Consider the following 20454-nt stretch of genomic DNA (forward strand, 5'->3'; position numbering starts at 1 on the left):
ATAAGACTACCATTTCAATCAGCAGTTTGAGTAAAGCAGATTATGCTTCATAATGTGAGTGGGACTCATCCAATCAGTTCAAAGTTCTAATAAAATTTTAAAACACTGACTTCCTTGGAGGAAGAGGGAATTCTGTCTTTGGATTGAAATTGTAACTCTTCCCTCAGTCTCCAGATTTCGGATCTGCAGCCCTCACAATCATGTGAGACAATTTCTTAAAATCAATCCCCCACTCCCTCCCTCCCCACACACATACATCCCACATCCCACTGGTTCTGATTCTCCGGAGAACCCTGACTAATATAACCTGCATACCATCATGGTCATCCCTCAATAAATGATCTCATCACCTACTATATGTTATCACCTTACCCTTCCTTTTGTGTCTTATTTTTTGATAAAGTGATACCTCAATAAATGAATCCTGTAAAAATAAAAACAATCTCCTTAATCATACAGTTAAGCAGGGTTGCTAAGGAATGGGAAATCTTTCAAAACCTGCAAACCAAACCCAGTAGGTAGCTGAGCACCTTCCGTAAACACATCTTTTTGTGGGGCTTCAACAGGACTGGGTGCGCCTGAATTACAGGGACCTAAACACCAGGAAGAGTGAAATCAACAAGGTTTTCTTTCACCACAGGTGTTTCCCCTCTTCTGCGTGGTTCCCATTCCCTTTCAGCTCGCTTGTCAACACACCCGTTCCCTGATACTTGTGCTGACTTGAATATGGTGTTGTGTTCTTCCAGAGAGTTTATTTCACCTTTTTTCTCTTCAACTCCAGAATTTCCATTTGGTTTTTCTACAATTTCTAATTTCTTATTGAGATTCTCTATTTGTTCAGTCACTGTTATCATACTTTCCTATCATTCCAGAAACGGTTCATTTAGTTCTTAGAACATACGTAGAATAACGGCTTTAAAAGCCCTGTCTACAAATTTTAACATTGGAAACAATCAGGAACACTTTCTATCGCCTACTTTTCTCAATATATCACACTTTCCTATTTCTTGGTATGTATCATAATTTTATGTTGAAAACTAGACATGTTATATAAAATAGTATAAGAATTCTGGAAATCTCTCTTCCTCCACAATGTGCAGTTACTAATGCCTCTGCTGAGTTTTGCTTTTCTTTAATTCTTGTTTTCATTTTAAAGCCTGCTTGCCTGGGGGTTGCCCCTGTGTCTAAGTAGCTTAGTGATTTAGCCAAACATTCGACAGAGAATTTGCTCAAATACCCTAAGTCAATAAAGGTTGTCATCCTTTCCAAAAGGATCTATGTGTGGGTAGAGGAACATGTTCAACAGGCAGACATTTTCAAGTCTTCCAGATTTTAGCTTTCCCTGGATGCTTTCACGGCTCCTCTGCACCTACATGAAGCCTCAGCTAACCATGACTTTAGGCTAAAAGAGCCATGGGCCTGCACAACTCTCATGACCCCAAGACCATAACTTCCAGGGACAATGCTGCTGGGCATGGTCATGACATTGCACACCCTGGAAAATCAACCAAGTTGGAAGGGGAAAGGGTGGAGTGTGATGGGAGCAGCTTCCGGGCATGAATGCGACAGATTCCCACTGTTATGGCTTAATATTTACCAGTTTCTCAAACATAAACACTTTCCACATTGTTGGAAGCCTTTGGTTGAGTTCTAGAGCACGGAAATGGTTGTTATTACTTGTTTTGCAGATGGACTTCATTCTAAGTCACAAACCTCCATCTTTCCTAAGTATATTTATACCAGTTTCTGTCCCCCTTCTATAGCTTTATAACCTACTTTGGAAGTCCTTAGTCTTCTACATGTACTGCCAAACTTTCTTATTCCTTTAGATCCAGCATATGCTGTGCCTTCCTCATGAGGCCATCTCCCATTAATCCATGCACACTGATCTCTACCTTCTTTGAATTCCTATTACACATCATTATATCACAATCATTTTCTGTGTGCTATGTTTTTGTTTTCAGCAGCATCCTTAAGTCTTTGGGACAAGGAATTAGGTTTTCATGCTTTGTATCCTCATCCCATACCCGGCAGAGTGATGAGTACAAAGTAAATTTTTGCCCACTTCAACCCAAAAATTTACACTGGAAGAAAACTGCCTTGTAATGCATGTAGTCAAACCATTTCCCCAGAAAGCAACGATTAAGATTCCAAGACCTAATCATGTAACACCACTAGCACATTCTTCCCTTCTGCACTGCAACCATGACCTAGAGTGTACACTATCAGCTGAAAGCACAAGGCAGGGACTACTGGTTGCCAAGCCTAATACTCATTTTGATCCTCTACCTTACTAACAAACCCATAATCATATCCCTGCTTACCTTGTAGCTAGGAGTTCAAGTGGAGGAGAGGCACTAACTGAAAAGACAGTAGCCTTCTTGAGATCATTAGGGGAAGGGGTCATATTCTAAAAGATCTCAAAACTAGAAATGGAAAGAACCTAGGTCATTAATGACACATCACAGAAACACTTCACTAGCCCTGGACTGCCTACCCAGTAACTTTCAATTACATGGTTTGTAGAGGCCATTGCAATTTTACCAGCGGTTGAATTGGAATTACATAGTGAAAAGGTCACGACAAACCTGATAACTAAATCACTATAAGCCATTAAGAAGCATATATTCTCATTTACTATACAGAGAAAGTGGGGAAAACCTGACTTCCTGAGTAATAACCATTAATCATCTTTGTCCATAGTCCTCTCATGGTCACAAATGTAACCAGCACGGAATTAAGAGAATGCTTGCTTGGGTTTGAATCCACAGCTCCACTGTGTGAATTCAGCACCTGAGTTTTTCTAAACTGCAAAATGGGACTAAGAACAGTATCTATTTCATAGTATTGCTGAAAGAAATGAAAGAGAAAATTCATGGAATGCCTTTAGAACCATGTCAGGCACATGCTACAACAACAGTAAATGTTAATGATGGTGGTGGTGATGATGATGATGATGATGATGGTGATGATGATGATGATGATGACGACGACCACGACGACCTAACAGTAAGTCCTAATCCACTGTAGGAGGCCATTATAAATACTAAATAAACACATAAACTGAAACACATTTTTCTTAATGATGCTAATCTTTTATTTCAAGACTGAATTCTGATGTACTGCTGGCTTGCTTTCATGTTTTGCTATCACCCTACATTTGAGAAAACAGTGAGCAGAAAAATCACAAGGACTGAGTGACAAAAACCCTAAATATGTTTTTATTTCCTTTCCCATCTGTCTTGTAAGAGCATACTCTTATGGTAAACAAAGATTTGAAGACATCAAAGTTCCCCCTCTGAAATAATACAAAATTTTAACAGTGGCTCAAAGAAATTTTTTTAAATTCCTTACCCAGAAGATCCAGTGCTCTTACAAACACCAAGGAGGGGCCTTTTTTCAGCAAAGTTGTCACACTTTGGAGCACCTGATAAGGAACATGAAATAAAATGTAAAATAAAACTTTGAGAAGTATTCTTGTATATTTCCCATTATTTTCATTCTCTCAAAACATTTACAGCTAAAGAGATAGCAAAACATTCATTTAAATTGATATATTTATACAGTTGACTGAACAAAAACTAGAAGAGCTATAAATAAACTTATAACTATTTTTAAAATTGAACCAACATTTAAAAATCTATTTTTAAAATTAGCAAAGTCAATCTTATACACATTCACCATGAAATCAGAAAACCACCCCCAATTCCACCAACTAATTACCTAAGAGTTGTATAACCTTGATTTCAAAACTAAATAAAGGAAGGTCACAATAGAAACTTTAAAAACTTCAAAATTTCAGGCCATTCTCAATACACAACAATGCCATATCCTGAAAAAAGACTAGTAAAATGAATAGCAATGTATTAGGAAAAAATAAAATCAGTCAGTCCATGGAGAAAGACTGAAAGACACTGTCAACCAGAGAGCTCCAAGAAACAGCACAACCACAGCACCCTCAATAAAGTTAGAGGTTGGCAAACACATACACATTGCTTGCAATCAGCCTTTTAGTTTGCTGCTTACAAACAGGTACAAGCACCTGGAAAAGTGGTTAACTCTCTACAGGAAGAAAGTTTCAAAAATTTTGAAACCATCATTAATAATTTTAAAAATATGAGAAGATATTTTGGGCATGAAACAATATAAGAATGCAATGAAAAACTGACGCTTAGAAAATAAAAGAGCTCTGAGAAGTTAAAAACAAGGTAGATATTATTTAAAAACTCAACACAAGCATCAGAGAAAATTTCCTAGAGAACACAGCAAAAACACCAAAAACAAAAAAGAAAAACAGCATTAATTTATACACACACACAAACACATACACAAGAGAAATGTTAAAGGACAGTCTCAAAGTTCCAGTACGTAGGTAGGAATTCCAAAAAGAGAGAAAAGAGAAAAACAGAGGAGGAAAGAATCCATGAAATGTTTCAAAACTTTTCACAGAACAAACAAGGACAAACAAAAATTTTGCAAGAACAAGGCAAGGACTCCACTCTCACCACTGCTATTCAGCATAGTACTGGAAGTTCTAGACAAGGCAACGAAGCAGAAAAGAAAGGGGGGAAAAGTCATACAGATAAGAAAGGAAGAAATAAAACTCCCTATTTGCAGATAACATGACTGATACATTGAAAATCCCAAGGAATCAACAACAACAAAAACTTCTAGAGCTAGTGAGTTAGCTCAGCAAGGTCACCAGAGTCAAGATCAACATACAAAATATCAACCGTATTTCTATATACTAGCAACAAGCATACAGAATTACAGAATTATAGATTAAAAATATAATACCATTTATAACTGCTCAAAAGAACATTAAATACTCAGGTATAAATCTAAAAAATATATACAGGACTTAGATACTGAAAACTACAAAATGCTGAGGCAGGAAATGAAAGACAATCTAAGTAAACGGATATATAAAGTTGACAGAAGATGCACAGATTAATGGAACAGAAGACAATCCAGAAATAGACCCAAACAAATATGGTCAACTGATTTTTGAAAGAGGTGTAAAGGCAATTAAGCGGAGTAACACGATTTGACCATTTCAACAAATGGTCCTGAAGCAACTGCATACCCATAGGAAAAGAATAAAACTGGAAATAGAACACCTTACCTAAAATTAACTCAACATGGATCAGAGATTAAAATGTAAAACTATATAACTTTTAGAAGAAAACAAAAGAAAATCGCAGGACCTAGGGTTTGGTGAAGAGGTCTCAGACATGACACCAGAAAATATGATCCATGAGACCGAAAAAAGCAATAACTTGGCTATAATTAAAATTAAAAACAAGCTACACATTGGAAAAAATACTTGTAAAACACATATTTGACAAAGGACCCATCTAGAATATATGAAATAATCTCAACATACTCAAAACTAAAAAACAAAAATCCAACTTTAAATGGGCAAAAGACATGAGATATTTCACTGAAAATAAGATATGGAAAGCAGATATGCAAATGAAAAGATTTTCAACAACATTCGTTACCAGCGAAATGTAAAAAGCAAATGCTGACAAAAATGCAGAGAACTTAGATCTTCCACACATTCCTGGTGGAAATATAAAATAGTACAGCCCCTTTAGAGAAAAGTGTGGCAGTTTCTTTAAAAGAGCAGAAACAAAAAACCTAAACATACACTTACCATATATCCCAGCAATCATACTACTGGGCATTTATCCCAGAAAAATAAAAACTACACCCGCACAAACTTGTACACAAATTTCATAGTAGATTTATTTTAAACAGCAAAATAAGTGAAATCATCCCTGATGTCCTTCAGCAGATGAATTTTACCTTCACACCATGAAATATTAATCAGTAGTAAGAAGGAACTAACTACTGATACACTAAACAACTTGGATACACCTCAACAAACTTGTGCTAAGTGAAAAAGCAATACTGTGTAAGTCCATTTACGTAATACTCTTGAAATGACAAAATTAGTAGAGATGGAAAACAGACTGATAAATTCCCAAAGGTTAGGGATGGTGGACGGAGATGGTGTGAGGGAGATTACTGTAGTGATGAAATAGATCTGTATCTTCATTATGGTAGTGGTCACATGAATCTACACATGTGATAAAATGACATGGAACTATGTGCATACATTCCACCAATGTCAGTTTCCTGGTTTTTATATTGTATATAAGATGTAACCAGCTGGGCAGAGGGTGCACAAGACCTGTCTGTAGTATTTTTGCAACTTTCTGGTAAATATGTAATATTTCAGAAGGCAGGTTTTTTTTTTAATGGAAGATAGAATAAAGAGGATAAATATTTTCTTTTAATATTATGTAATTTCGTTTATGCTCTTTAAAAAGGTACATATGTCGGGGCTTCCCTGGTGGCGCAGTGGTTGAGAATCTGCCTGCCAATACAGGGGACACGGGTTCGAACCCTGGTCTGGGAAGATCCCACATGCCGCAGAGCAACTGGGCCCGTGAGCCACAACTACTGAGCCTGTGCGTCTGGAGCCTGTGCTCCACAACAAGAGAGGCCGCGACAGTGAGATGCCCGCGCACCGCGATGAAGAGTGGCCCCCACTCACTGCAACTAGAGAAAGCCCTCGCACAGAAATGAAGACCCAACACAGCCATAAATAAAATAAAAATAAAATAAATAAATAAATAAAAAATTAAAAAAAAAAAAGATGCTCCACATCACAGGTCATCAGGGAAATTCAAATCAAAACAACAATAAGATACCACTCCACACATACTAGACCAGCCAAAATGTAAAACAACTACAATACCAGATGCTGACAAGGATTCAGACCAACAAGAACTCTCAACCGTCACTACAGGGAATGCAAAACGGTACAGCCACATTGTAAGACAGTGTGGCAGATTCTTACTAAACTAAACATACTCTTACTACAAGATCCAGCAATCATGCTCCTTGGTATTTACCCAGAGGAGTTGAAGACTTTGTTTACACAAAAACCTGCACATGGACATTTATATCAGCTTTGTTTCCAGTTGCCAAAACTTGGAAGCAATCAAGATGCCCTTCAGTAGATGAGTGGATAAATAAACTGTGGTACCTCCAGACAACGGAATATGACTCAGGACTAAAATGAAATGAGCTATCAAGCCATGAAAAAACATGGGGGAAACAAATACATACTGAATGGCTCTGGAAAAGGCAAAAGACAGTTTTTAATACTGAGACAGTAAAAAGATGAGGGGTCTTCAGGGGTTAAGAAGGAGGGAGGCATGAGTAAGTAGAGCACAGAGGATGCTTAGGGCAGGAAAACTATTCTGTTCGGACACTACAATGGTAGATACATGTCCTTATGCATTTGTCAAAACCAGCTGAATGTACAACACCAATAGGGAAGCCTAATGAGAATTGTGGACTTTGGGTGATAATGATGTCAGTGTGGGTACCTCTGTGGTGCAGGGTATGAATAGTGGGGGAAGTTGTGAGATGTGAGGGGTCAGGAGATACACAGCAACTCTCTGTACTTTCTGCTCAATTTTGGTAACTAAAAAATGCTCTTAAAATATTAATTTTAAAAAGAGGTAGCAAGCTCTTGAACACCCATGTTCACTAAAGAATCATTCACAATAGCAAAAGGTGGCAGCAATACAAATGTCCATCAAATGATGACTGGATAAAGAAAATGTATATATTAAAAAGGAAATCCTGTCACATGCTACACACAGATGAATCTTGAGGACATTATGCTAAATGAAATACACTATTCACAAAAAGACAAATACTATTCCACTTGTGTGGGGAATCTAAAGTAGTCAAATTCCTAGAAACAGAAAGAAAAAGGTGATTACCAGGGACTAGTGACGGAGAGAGAAATGGAGAGCTGGTGTTCAATGGGTACAGAGTTCTTTGAATGCACTTAACACTGCCAAGCGGTACAATTAAAAGTTTGTCGGGAATTCCCTGGCAGTCCAATGGTTAGGGCTCTGTGCTTCCACTTCATGGGACCACGGGACACAGGTTCCAATCCCTGGTCAGGGAACTAAGATCCTGCATGCTGCACAGCACGGCTGGGCAGGAAAAAAAAAGTTTGTAAAGATTTAAAGATGGTAATTTTTTTTTTTCTTTATGTTTGGCTGCCTTGGGTCTTTGCTGCTGCATGTGGGCTTTCTTTAGTTGCAGTGAGCGGTGGGGGGGGGGGGGGCTACTCTTCGTTGTGGTGCGCGGGCTTCTTACTGTGGTGGCTTCTCTTGTTGCAGAGCACAGGCTCCAAGCGCACAGGCTTCAAGCGCACAGGCTTCAGTAATTGTGGCTCGCGGGCTCTAGAGCGCAGGCTCAGTAGTTGTGGCACACGGGCTTAGTTGCTCCACGACACGTGGAATCTTCCCGGACCAGGGCTCGAACCCGTGTCCCCTGCATTGGCAAGCGGACTCTTAACCACTGCGTCACCAGGGAAGCCCTAAAGACGTTAAATTTTATGTTATGTGATTTTTACCACAATTTGAAAAAGGTACAAGTTGTGTGCTTCAACAAGTGTGTGCCCACGTGAGTGTGTGTAGTTAGATGTATAGACAGATATTTAGTTATCTTAAGTGCTAAAGACATAAACACACAAACACCAATTTCAGGATAGAAATAGTCCTCTTAGGGGTTTAGGATGAAGACAATATTTGGGAGAGGTAGCCAGGGGACTTCAGCTCTCTTTTAATAATGTTTCATTTCTTTGCTAGATGGTAAAGAGCAACAGTAATGTTAATGTTAATAATCCTCGTTAATGGATCCCTCCAAAAATAATGAGGTTTAATCCAGAGGAGGACAGGTTAATGGTTACACATTTAGATTGTGATCTGACATAATATACTTTTAAATTGTGATAATAATTATACTAAATAGGTTAAGACAAGTTCTATGATCCACTAACAGACTGTATTATCACACCTTAAAAAGATCAAAACTATAAAAAAAAGGATCCAAAACTATAAACACAGTGCTGCTGAATAAAGTTCTCCATAACTAATTTAAATTTTGAGAAGCTTATAAAGATCAGTGTCTACATCTTCACCAAACATTAATTTACTACGGATTGTGTGCTCTTACCCCTGCTAAACAAATAAATCAGATTTCACAATTAACAATATGACTTTCGAGCGAAGCACAAGTTAAAAATTAACTGGTCCAAAGCCCATAACATTTATGTTCCAAATTAATTATAATTGAACTTCAGCTATACAAGGCCAATTCTTCACTCCTCCATATTTTACCTTCACCTTTAACAATACCTATTTTCCCTCTGCATCCTGGTGTTTTGACAAGGTCTTTATGGTTTGTACCTGTATTATACATACCAATTTGATATTTTGATGAATGATACATCATGTCTTTAAAACGCAAATAATACTGGCAAGAATGGTTTGATTGTTTTTGTGTTTCTCAAACCTGAATTGAAGAATTCCATTGGTTTCTGCTGATCTACTGGGTTACAACAGTCCTACCGAATCTGTTCTCTAGGTCAGTCACCTGACGCTTACTAAAGATAAGCGTCATGGATATTCAGAAAAGGTAACCAAGCAAAAAATTTAAACTACAAAATAATGCCCTCACTTAAGAACAACATAAAACCAAAAGCCCCCACTGTACTACCAAAACCTTGTAAATAGAAAAGATGAATCTACAGTAAGCAAACAAATCATAACAAATCCTTCAAATATCTTTGAGGCACTCTACATTAAATTTTTTCAAAGTTGGAAAACCATGTAACAAAACCTTAACTCTGCCTTAAATAATTTCTTTGTGGATGGTTTGAATAAATACAATTTTTTAAAGTGTTGGTATAAAAATTCTATAATCTCATGAACACCGTAGCTATTAACCTGATTTTTCTTGCAATATAAATAGCATGTACTCTCCAAGATGTCTAACGGAGTCATCACCCTCCCATAATGTAATCCTCCAAATTGTAGAGGATTAACTTTTTATACATAAAATTGTGTTTATTTGCATGTACAATAGAGAGAATGACGTTACACACACCTGTTCTACAGCATTTAACAGAATGTAGCACGATGATTGAAATGAAAAGCCGTTAGCTAAATCCATCAAATATAAAAACTATTGCAATCCTGTTGCAAAGTCCTTTTGTTAAACTCCTTTTATTCTAAATCCTTTTAATTCTGTCCTGTAACACTAAAACATTTATAAAAAGCTTAAAATCCTAATAAATCGCACAATTAAAGTAATGAAAATGGGCTTGCCCACCAAGTCACCAACTCCTCTCCCCCTCAACAAAATTCAAGACAGTTTGCATGTCAGAAAATGTTGAATAACACCCCCCATCATACACACTATTGTAAACTCATTAACTGAAGAGTTTAAGTTCATGGATCAGCCTTAAGGATTTCAAGATATCAAATAGAAACCACTTCTGTATGGATCCAAAATCATATCCAGAGGCAAATAAACATCCAACTGATAGTAAGATATTCCAGCTCTACTCTTTTGATGTTGAGGATGACTGGAAAACAGACATTTTACACAGAAGTGTATTAAATAGGCACTAATTTTAACTGAGAGTGCCTTCTGCAGAAAGATTCCATTGAACAATTTAATTCATTTTATCAGTTAAACTGTTTCCAAGTCTTCCATTCCATTTGTTATTTTATTGAAATAATTCTTTTAGAAAATACTTAATTCAATGAGGTTGTCCAAACCTATTTTCATCATAGATTCTCTCAATGTGAGCTTCAAGTTGTAGTCATATTTGCAGATCTAAATTTTAGCTAGAAAGTATGATTTCATCGTCAGTTTGTAGTCAATACATTTTATTGTGTGTAATTTTAGATTCTGTGTAGATATTTTCCCACTAAAAAGTTCTATTTTATTACGCAATGTTCTATTTTGTGCTACAAAACAATCACCATTATGAACTGAATACTCTTCATGTTTATTTCTCACCTAAACAGAGAAAAATGTGAGGAATTTTTTTTGGACAAAGAAGACAGAGATAAAGTGGAAGATGAGATGAAGAGAGAGAAATGGGAAAACAGACACATAGGCTGCAGGTACCATCAACCAACCACAAGAAAAACAGGACAGAAATCTTATTGCCTTGAAGTTTTATCAAAACATGATCACCAGGTGGCGCACTGGTTAAGAATCCGCCTGCCAATGCAAGAAACACGGGTTCGAGCCCTGCTCCGGGAAAATCCCACATGCCATGGAACAACTAAGCCCACGCGCCACAACTACTGAGTCTGCACTCTAGAGCCCGCGTGCCACAACTACTGAAGCCCGCACGCCTAGAGCCCATGCTCTGCAACAAGAGAAGCCACTGCAATGAGAAGCCAGAGCACCGCAACGAAGAGTAGCCCCAGCTTGCCGCAACCAGAGAAAAGCCTGCGCATAGCAACAAAGACCCAACGCAGCCAAAAAAAAAAAAACCATGAACACCAAGTAAATCTTTGCATCTGCCTCAAGTATCCAAAACATGCGTATACATTTTAGACTCCACGGTGACTTCAGAAAGTTTAAAATGTTAAACACAACATTTTTAAGTTATTGCTGGCTTTATTATCTTCCTCCATAAGTTAAAATGTTCAGCATGTGAGGTATCCCTTAATATTTAGTGGCATCGCATTATTTCTCTTCAAGGATCAGGCCCCTTGTGCTCTTGCACAGATTTGACTCACCAGACCTTAACAAACACAAAGTACAAATCATACATTGACAAAGGAGTAAAATGAGATTTTGAGAGGCTAAATAATTCTCCCAAGTTATTGTGGTACTAAACCACGTGCGAACCAGAAAGACAGCCCAGGATTTGTTCCTCTGCTACCCTGGCTCACTGAAAAATCTACTGTCAGAAAGTTATGACCAAGAAGAACTCTGCTGGAAAATAAATAAATGTACTGATAAAGGCTAATGTATCTAATCCCTTAGTGCTTTAATTCTCTCATCCGTAAAGTGGAGATAAGTGCCAATACCTCACATAGGATTGTTGTGAGGTCTAAAAAAGATAAGATATGGAATGGACTAAACAAGGTGCTGCAACATGTAAGAACTCAATAAACTTTATGCAGTTATTATTGTTGCTGGCAACCGTCATATTGTGAATCCATTCATTTACTTTCCTCGTAAGAAAAAAAACACTGTTCATGTCCTTAACTCCTTTCTTGCTCTTCTACCATGGTATCAATATCTCTCTGACCTAGCCCTCTACCCTGCTCACCCACATTGGAATATGCCAAGCACACTCCTGCCTCAGGAACGCTCCATTTTCTGCTATCTCCTTGGAATTATCAAGTTATACCCCAGTCATCTCCATAGTTCTCTTACATACTTTTTTTAGGTCATTGCTAAAGTATTTTCCAATCAGAAAGATCACCCTCTATCATGCTTCCGCTCCTTTGTTTTTCTTTAAAGCACTTAACAGAGCCTCATATTATACACATTCGATTATCTGTCTCAGCTCACACAAATGGTAACTCAAACTCCATGACACATAAAGACTTGTATGACAAAGTTCACAACAGCTTTATTCATAATAGCTCAAAAATTCAACCCAACAGGAAAATGAATAATTAAATATATTCATAAAATGGAACACTACTCAGCAATAAAAAGGAAAGATATACTGATAACATGTAACATCATCAAGAAAAGGGAAGACTACTCCTCTGAAGTGAAAGAAGTTGGAACAGTATATGCTTCCGAGGGGGTAAGGATGACTGGGAAAGGGCATGTGAGAACGTTCTGGGGTAACAGAAAAAATCTTTAAAGAGGTATGGTTTACGTAAGTGTATGTATTTGTCAAAACCCAAAACTGTAACAGATAAATCTCTGCATTTCTCCACTGTAAATTACACCTGCATTAAAAAATTGAAGCAAATAAGAAAGTTGTTCAGTGGCAAAGGAAATAAACTGTGTGCATGACATTAATAGTGGTTGATTAGAGTGATAAGAATAGAGGTGGGCTAAAATGTGACCAAAATATTAGTAATTAGTCTAGGGCAAAGGTATACAGGAGTTTATTGTCCTACTCATTTCATCATTCTGGGGGTTTTATGTTTTTGGCAAAAACAAGTTGGAATATGCATTCTAATATGCATTAGAATAAAAAGGATAATGGGATAAACATGAAGATGTAAAATACGATATCAAAAACACAAAATGTGGGGGAGAGGAGTTAAAATGTAGATCTTTTAGAATGTGTTAGAACTTAAATGATTACCAGTTTAAAACAGGAGATACAATTAAAGATTAACATATATGAACCCAACGGTATTAACAAATCAAAAACGTACAATAAATACACAAAAAACTAGAGAGAAAGGAACACAAGCATACCACTAAAAAAATAAAATCATCAAACCATAAGGGAAGAAACTAAAAGAAGAGGAAAAGTACAGAGAAGAACTACAGAAACAACCAGAATACAGGGAACAAAATGGCAATGAGTACACACAAATCAAAAATCACTGGGGCTTCCCTGGTGGCACAATGGTTACACATCTGCCTGCCAATGCAGGGGATACAGGTTCGAGCCCTGATCCAGGAAGATCCAACATGCTGCAGAGCAACTAAGCCTGTGTGCCACAACTACTGAGCCTGTGCTCTAGAGCCTGTGAGCCACAACTACTGAGCCCGCGAGCCACAACTACTGAGCCCACGTGCCACAACTACTGAAGCCCGCACACCTAGAGCCCATGCTCCGCAACAAGAGAAGCCACCGCAATGAGAAGCCTGCGCACCGCAATGAAGAGTAGCCCCCACTCACTGCAGCTAGAGAAAGCCCGTGTGCAGCAACGAAGACCCAATGCAGCCAAAAATAAAATAAATTTTTTTAAACATCACTTTAAATGTAAATGGAATAAATGCTTCTATATTCTGCTTAAAAGAGCTAAAGACACACACACAAACTGAAAGCAAAGAGACGTAAAAAGAAATTTTTACGGGGGGGGCGGGTACCAATACTCATATCAGACCAAATAGACTTAATAACAAAGTCTATAACAAACGACAAAGAAGGGCATTATTTAATGATAAAGTGATCGATACAAGAAGAGGATGTAATACTCATTAACATATATGCACCTAATATAGGAGCACCTAAATATATAAAGCAAATATTAACAGACATAAAGGGAGAAACTGGCAATAATACATTAATAGTAAGGGACTTTAACGCCTCACTTACATCAATGGACGAAACATCCATACAGAAAATCAAGAATGAAACAATGGTCTTAAATGACGCATTAGACAGGTTAATCTTAATAGATATCTACAGGACATTCCATCCCAAAAGATCAGAATACACATTTTTATCAAGTACACATGGTATGTTCTCCAGAATAGATCATATGTTAGACCAAAATTAACTCTCAACAAATTCAGAGAATAGGAGTTGTATCAAGCATTTTTTCCAACCACAATGGTATAAAACTAGAAAGCAATTACAGGAAGAAAAATGGGAAAAATGAAACAATATGCTACTAAAAAACCAATGGGTCAATGAAGAAATCGAAGAGATCAGAAAATACCTCGAGACAAATGAACATGGAAACATAGCCTTCTATGGGATGCAGCATTTGACAAAATTCAACATTCGTTCATGGTAAAAACTTTCATCAAAGTGGGTATAGAGGGAACATATCTGAACATAATAAAGCCCATTTATGACAAACCCACAGCTAACATCACGCTCAATGGTGAAAAGCTGAAAGTTTTCCCTATAACATCAGGAACAAGACAATGATGCCCATTCTCGCCGCTTCGGTCTAATGTAGCATTGGAAGTCCTAGCCACAGCAATCAGACAAAGAAAAAAAATAAATGGCATCCAAATTTGGAAGGGAAGGAGTAAAACTGTCACTATTTGAAATGACATGATACCATATATAGAAAACCCTGAAGTCTCCACTATTAGAACTAATAAATGACTTAGGTAAAGTTGCAGGATACAAGATTAATACATTTTAAAAACCTATTGGGACTTCCCTGGTGGTCCAGTGGGTAAGACTCTTCGCTCCCAATGCAGGGGGCCCAGGTTCCATCCCTGGTTGGGGAACTAAATCCTGAATGCATGCCACAACTAAGAGTCCGCATGCCGCAACTAAGAGGTCCGCGTGCCACAACTAAGAAGTCCGCATGCCGCAACAAAGATCCAGCATGTCGCAACTAAGACCCAGCACAGCCTAAATAAATAAATAAATAAATTTTTTTAGATCTACTGCTTTTCATACACTAATTATAAACTATCAAAAAGAGAAAGCAAGAAGACAATCCCGTTTAAAATCGCATCAAGGGCTTCCCTGGTGGTGCAGTGGTTAAGAACCCTTCTGCCAATGCAGGGGACACGGGTTTGAGCCCTGGTCTGGGAAGATCCCACATGCCGCGGAGCAACTAAGCTCGTGTGCCACAACTACTGAGCCTGAGCTCTAGAGCCTGCGAGCCACACCTACTGAGCCTGCGCACCACAACTACTGAGCCTGTGCACCACAACTACTGAAGTCCGCATTCCTAGAGCCCCTGCTCCGCAACAAGAGAAACCACTGCAACGAGAAGCTTGCACACCACAACGAAGAGTAGCCCCTGCTCACCACAACTAGAGAAAGCCCGCGCGCAGCAACAATAAATAAAATACAAATTAAAAATAAGTAAAAATAAAAGCAACTGCTGGAGGGGCAGGGCACAGCAGAATCTCCCCTTGGAGAGAGAGGCACTGGTGGATGCCATTACTGCACTCGCCTGGTACCCTGCTAGCATAGCTGGGCTAGATCAGCGGCAGCACCCTCCCTCCAATCTTGCTAAGACAATCAGGGGAAAGTGGTGGCAACCACTGCCTTGATGAAGCAGGAAAGCTCAGGGGGCTGCAGCACTTCCTCATTACTGGCTGGAGTGGATAAGCAGGAACAGACACGGCATTCCATTGCTCCCTAGCTAAATTCCGGGGCTACACTCAGCCACTCCCTGGCTGAGGCGGACAAGCATGAGCAGTGTGGCATTCTCCCACTCCGAGACCAAAGCTGGTAGGGGTACAAAGGCAAGGCACTGTCCTGCTGCATTGCTGAAACCATGGGCATGTGTGGTCAAGACATTTTCCCACTGCGTTTGGAAAGCCGGGGGGCCAGCCTCACCGCTTACACTCTCCAGCTGACCTGCTAAAGCCAGCAGGCATGTGCAATCCACACAAGGGCCACCCCTTGATTGCCCTCTCTGTTGGACAAGGAGGCTGACATTACGGAGCGCTAGGGGACTGTAACAGTTGAAAAGACAGTTCTTGGCAGGCCACCATCCCCAGGGCATTGCACAGAACACCAAAAGAAATTCAACCCCAGTCTTCCTGTGAAAGGGGCCTATTTACTTAGCCTGGAGCTTCAGCCTGAGGGACAGGTTTCAGGTTTCCCACACACCCAGGAGCTAAGGAGGTGCTCCCAGGGAGACACCCATCCCTCTTTTTCTTTGACCTTGCTACAGCTCTAAAAGACCTTCCAGAAAGGAGCTTGTACAACTGTCTAGAGCCCCAATTTTTGTAACTGTCACCCAGGGAACACCTACAGATCTCCTGGACTGGAGGCCAGTAGGAATTACAAATGTGACCCACAGGACTGTATATATTTCTATACAGATCCTGCCTGGGGGTCTGGCTTCCAATCAGCCTGAAACTAGGTGCTAAATGAGATTCCTCCTATTAACACACTGATAGGTCTTGGCACACCCTCAGCAAGCCTACAAGAATAAATCAAGAATAAATCAAGCAGTTTAGGGACTTCCCTGGTGGTCCAGTGGTTAAGAATCCGCCTTCCAATGCAGGGGATGTGGGTTCAATCTCTGGTCAAGGAACTAAGATCCCACATGCCGCGGGGCAACTAAGCCCATGCGCCGCAACTACTGAGCCCGTGTGCCACAACTACAGAGCCCACGCACCACAACTAGAGAGAAGCCCGCGCACCGCAAAGAGCCCGCACACCACAATGAAAGATCCCGTGTGCCTCAACTAAGACCCGGCGCAGCCAAAAATAAATAAATAAAAATTTTTTTTTTAAAAAAAGGAAGCATTAAAAACACTAATAATGTAGTAACCAAAAGGTATACTACAAAAATTATATTTAGATGTTTATTCAATATCTGCCTAGAAAAAACTACTTCGGACACAACGCAGTTTTACAATAAATAAGTGTTAACATGTACATAACCTATAGTTTATCTGCCCACACAACTGTATGCTACTTACAGCATACACCCAACAGGCATGCATAAACCACTCAATTCCATCCAAAAGAATCCTACTGCCTGGTAAAATGCTAGGGTTACTGTTTTTACATGCTAGGTAATTATATCCTCTTATAAAGAGATGTAAAACCTTTATGCCACCCAGGGATCAACTATATCAACTAGTAAACTTTGGGGATTTGTCCAGTTCCTCAAAAGATTTACAGACCGCAGGGAAATAAATCTTGCTGAAGAACACAAAGTTCTTGCTGAGTAAGCACCAACTTCCCCACATAACAATATCCGAAAAATGAGAACCAAAAACACAGAGTATGAAAGTTAATAATGTGTAGATGGATCCCTATTAATTTGTGGCAAAATATTCCTGAGGAAATAATCCTCTCATTTGAAAATAAAGTGATTGATTGGAATTCATTTAAATTGAGGTGATGAAGAGATAAGCCACGGACAGAAAAAAAAATTTTTCAAATCATATATCCAACAAACGACTCGAAGCCAGAATATGTAAAAAACTCTCCAAATTCAACAGTAATTGGCAAAAGACATGAATAGATATATCACCAAAGAGGATATAGGGATTTCAAATAAGAACATGAAAGAAGTTCAACATCATTAACTATTAGGAATTGTGAAAGCAGTGGTACTACAGAAAACCATGAAATAAAAAAATATAACCTTCAAAAACTGAAAGGCAATAACTAATGAAAACTGCAACAAGAGGAAAAGAAAAGAACATTCCAAAAGAGGTTGAGGATATAGGGAATTTTGCAGATGACAGTGACTTCCAGAGGGCCCAGTCAAAAGGCTTCAGGAGTTGGGGTGAGTAGTGGAGGGAGTAGGGGAATCCACAGAGAGATTTCAAAAGTTTGACAACTGAATGCTATTTGGAGGAGAGTGTGAGGATGAGAGATGGTCTCTGGCTTCCTATGGTGACTGAGGTCAACAAGGATAAAAGTCTCCATGGTCTTAGACGGTGATGGAAACACTGTGAGTGTACCATGAGAGGGGGAAAGGGAGATGGTGATGGGGTAGACACCCAGAATTCTAGAGCCACTTACTCCCTCCTGCCAGTGGTGGAGTGGAGGCCATGGGGCGCCCTCTTGACATCTGGTCATTTTAGTCACTTTTGCAGGGAAATTTTCCAAAAAAAAATTATAGTTTACTTCATTTGTCCTCATGATAGCTCTGTGAAGTAGGATACAGAGGGATATTATTACACACCTACAATCAATTAATCTTTGACAAAGGAGGCAAGAATATACGATGGAGAAAAGACAGTCTCTTCAGCAAGTGGTACTGGGAAAGTTGTATAGCCATGGGTAAATCAATGAAGTTAGAACACTCCCTCACACCATACACCAGATTTGGCATGTACACTATGGAAAACAGTATGGAGGTTCCTCAAAAGACTAAAAATAGAGTTGCTGTATGATCCAGCAATCCCACTCTTGGGCATATATCCAGACAAAATTAAAATTCAAAAAGAAACATGCACCCCCATGTTCATAGCAGCACTATTTTACAATAGCCAAGACATGGAAGCAACCTAACTGTCCATCAACAGATGAATAGACAAAGAAGATGTGGCATATATATATGTATGTACATGTGTGTGTGTATATATACAATGAAATGTTATTCGGCCATAAAAAAGAATGAAACAATGCCATTTGCAGCAACATGGATGGACCTAGAGATTATCATACTAAGTGAAGTCAGACGGAGAAAGACAAATATTATATGATATCACCTATATGTGGAATCTCAGAAACAGAAACAGACTCACAGACACAGAAAACAAACTTTGGTTACCAAAGGGGAAAGAGTGGGGGGACAGTTAGGACTTTCAGATTAGCAGATAAAAACTACTATATATAAAATAGATAAGCAACAAGATCCTACTGTACAGCACAGGGAACTATATTCAATATCCTGTAATAAACTATAATGGAAAAGAATCTGAAAAAAAAATATGTATATATACAAATATATATAACTGAATCACTTTGCTGTATACCAGAAACTAACACAACATTGTAAATCAACTATGCCTCAATTTTAAAAAAATTTTAGGGGACTTCCCTGGGGGCACAGTGGTTAAGAATCCGCCTGCCAATGCAGGGGACACAAGTTCGAGCCCTCGTCTGGGAAGATCCCACATGCCGTGGAGCAACTAAACCCGTGCACCACAACTACTAAGCCTGCGCTCTAGAGCCCACAGGCCACAACTACTGAGCCTGCATGCCACAACTACTGAAGCCTGCACGCCTAGAGCCCACGCTCTGCAACAAGAGAAGCCACTGCAATGAGAAGCCTGCGCACCACAACAAAGAGTAGCCCCCGCTCGTCGCAACTAGAAAAAGCCCGCGCCCAGCAACGAAAACCCAATGCAGCCAAAAAATAAAGAAAGAAATTTAATAAATAAATAAATAATTTAAAAAATTTTAAAAGAAGGATATTATTTACATTCGAAAGACTATAAAACTATAGTAGATTAGATGATTAACTTGAGATCATACTACAGTAGCCTGTTCAATATATGAATAAAAATACCAAGAGCACATGTTAGCTGCAGTCATGTTCTGGTTAGAGAAAATATATAAGTACAGTACTTTGAAAATGCAGAACTGATTTAATACTGTTAAATTTAAAATATTAGCATCTTTAAGTAACACATCTTTATATAAGAAAATCTCCCAAGGTAAAATACATACAAAGAGAAATATCCCTCTCTTTTACTCCTTCACTCTAAACTTTTAATTCTCATTTCTGATTTCCACTTCTGACCCAGTAAAGACTGCTGAATATGGTTTCTCTTGCTTGCATCTTTCTCCTCTCCACCTAAGGCCCCAAATACAAAGAATCAGACCATTAATAATTCTTGCTTCACTTTAACGTTGAATGCTTGGACCTCTTCTTTATATTTTAATAATATAATAAATACCTATGAACCCATCACCCAAGATGAGAAGTATAACATTACCAATAATTTCCATTTACTAACATACACTCATACATCCTAAACCCTGTCAGCCACCCACTGCTGGGGAACCATTCTCCTAAATTTTGTGCTTCTCACTCCTTTGCAGACACACACACACACAGTTGTAGTTTTTATTTTCATATTATACAATTTGAGAGTTTTGATTAGTTCATGCGTCTGGCTGTTGCTGTAAACTATGAAGCTAGATAAATTCACCTGGCCTCAGATTCTTTCCATGTTCCACAGGTGAAAGAATAGAAATTCCAAAATACTTCCAAAGTGAAC

At 38.7% G+C, this 20454-nt stretch overlaps 1 protein-coding gene across 12 annotated transcripts in view; it reads right to left on the reverse strand.

Moving 5' to 3' along the window:
* Positions 1-20454, reverse strand: part of BCAS3 (BCAS3 microtubule associated cell migration factor) — a 575869-nt gene that overhangs the window by 492741 nt on the left and 62674 nt on the right. For all 12 annotated transcript variants that reach the window (XM_059908366.1, XM_059908365.1, XM_059908370.1 and 9 more), the window contains one exon: positions 3355-3427. In XM_059908366.1, coding sequence (XP_059764349.1) covers positions 3355-3427 — 73 coding nt within the window. The remainder of the gene's footprint in view (positions 1-3354; positions 3428-20454) is intronic.

Source organism: Balaenoptera ricei, chromosome 20, assembly GCF_028023285.1.
Source record: "Balaenoptera ricei isolate mBalRic1 chromosome 20, mBalRic1.hap2, whole genome shotgun sequence".
Lineage (NCBI taxonomy): Eukaryota > Metazoa > Chordata > Mammalia > Artiodactyla > Balaenopteridae > Balaenoptera > Balaenoptera ricei.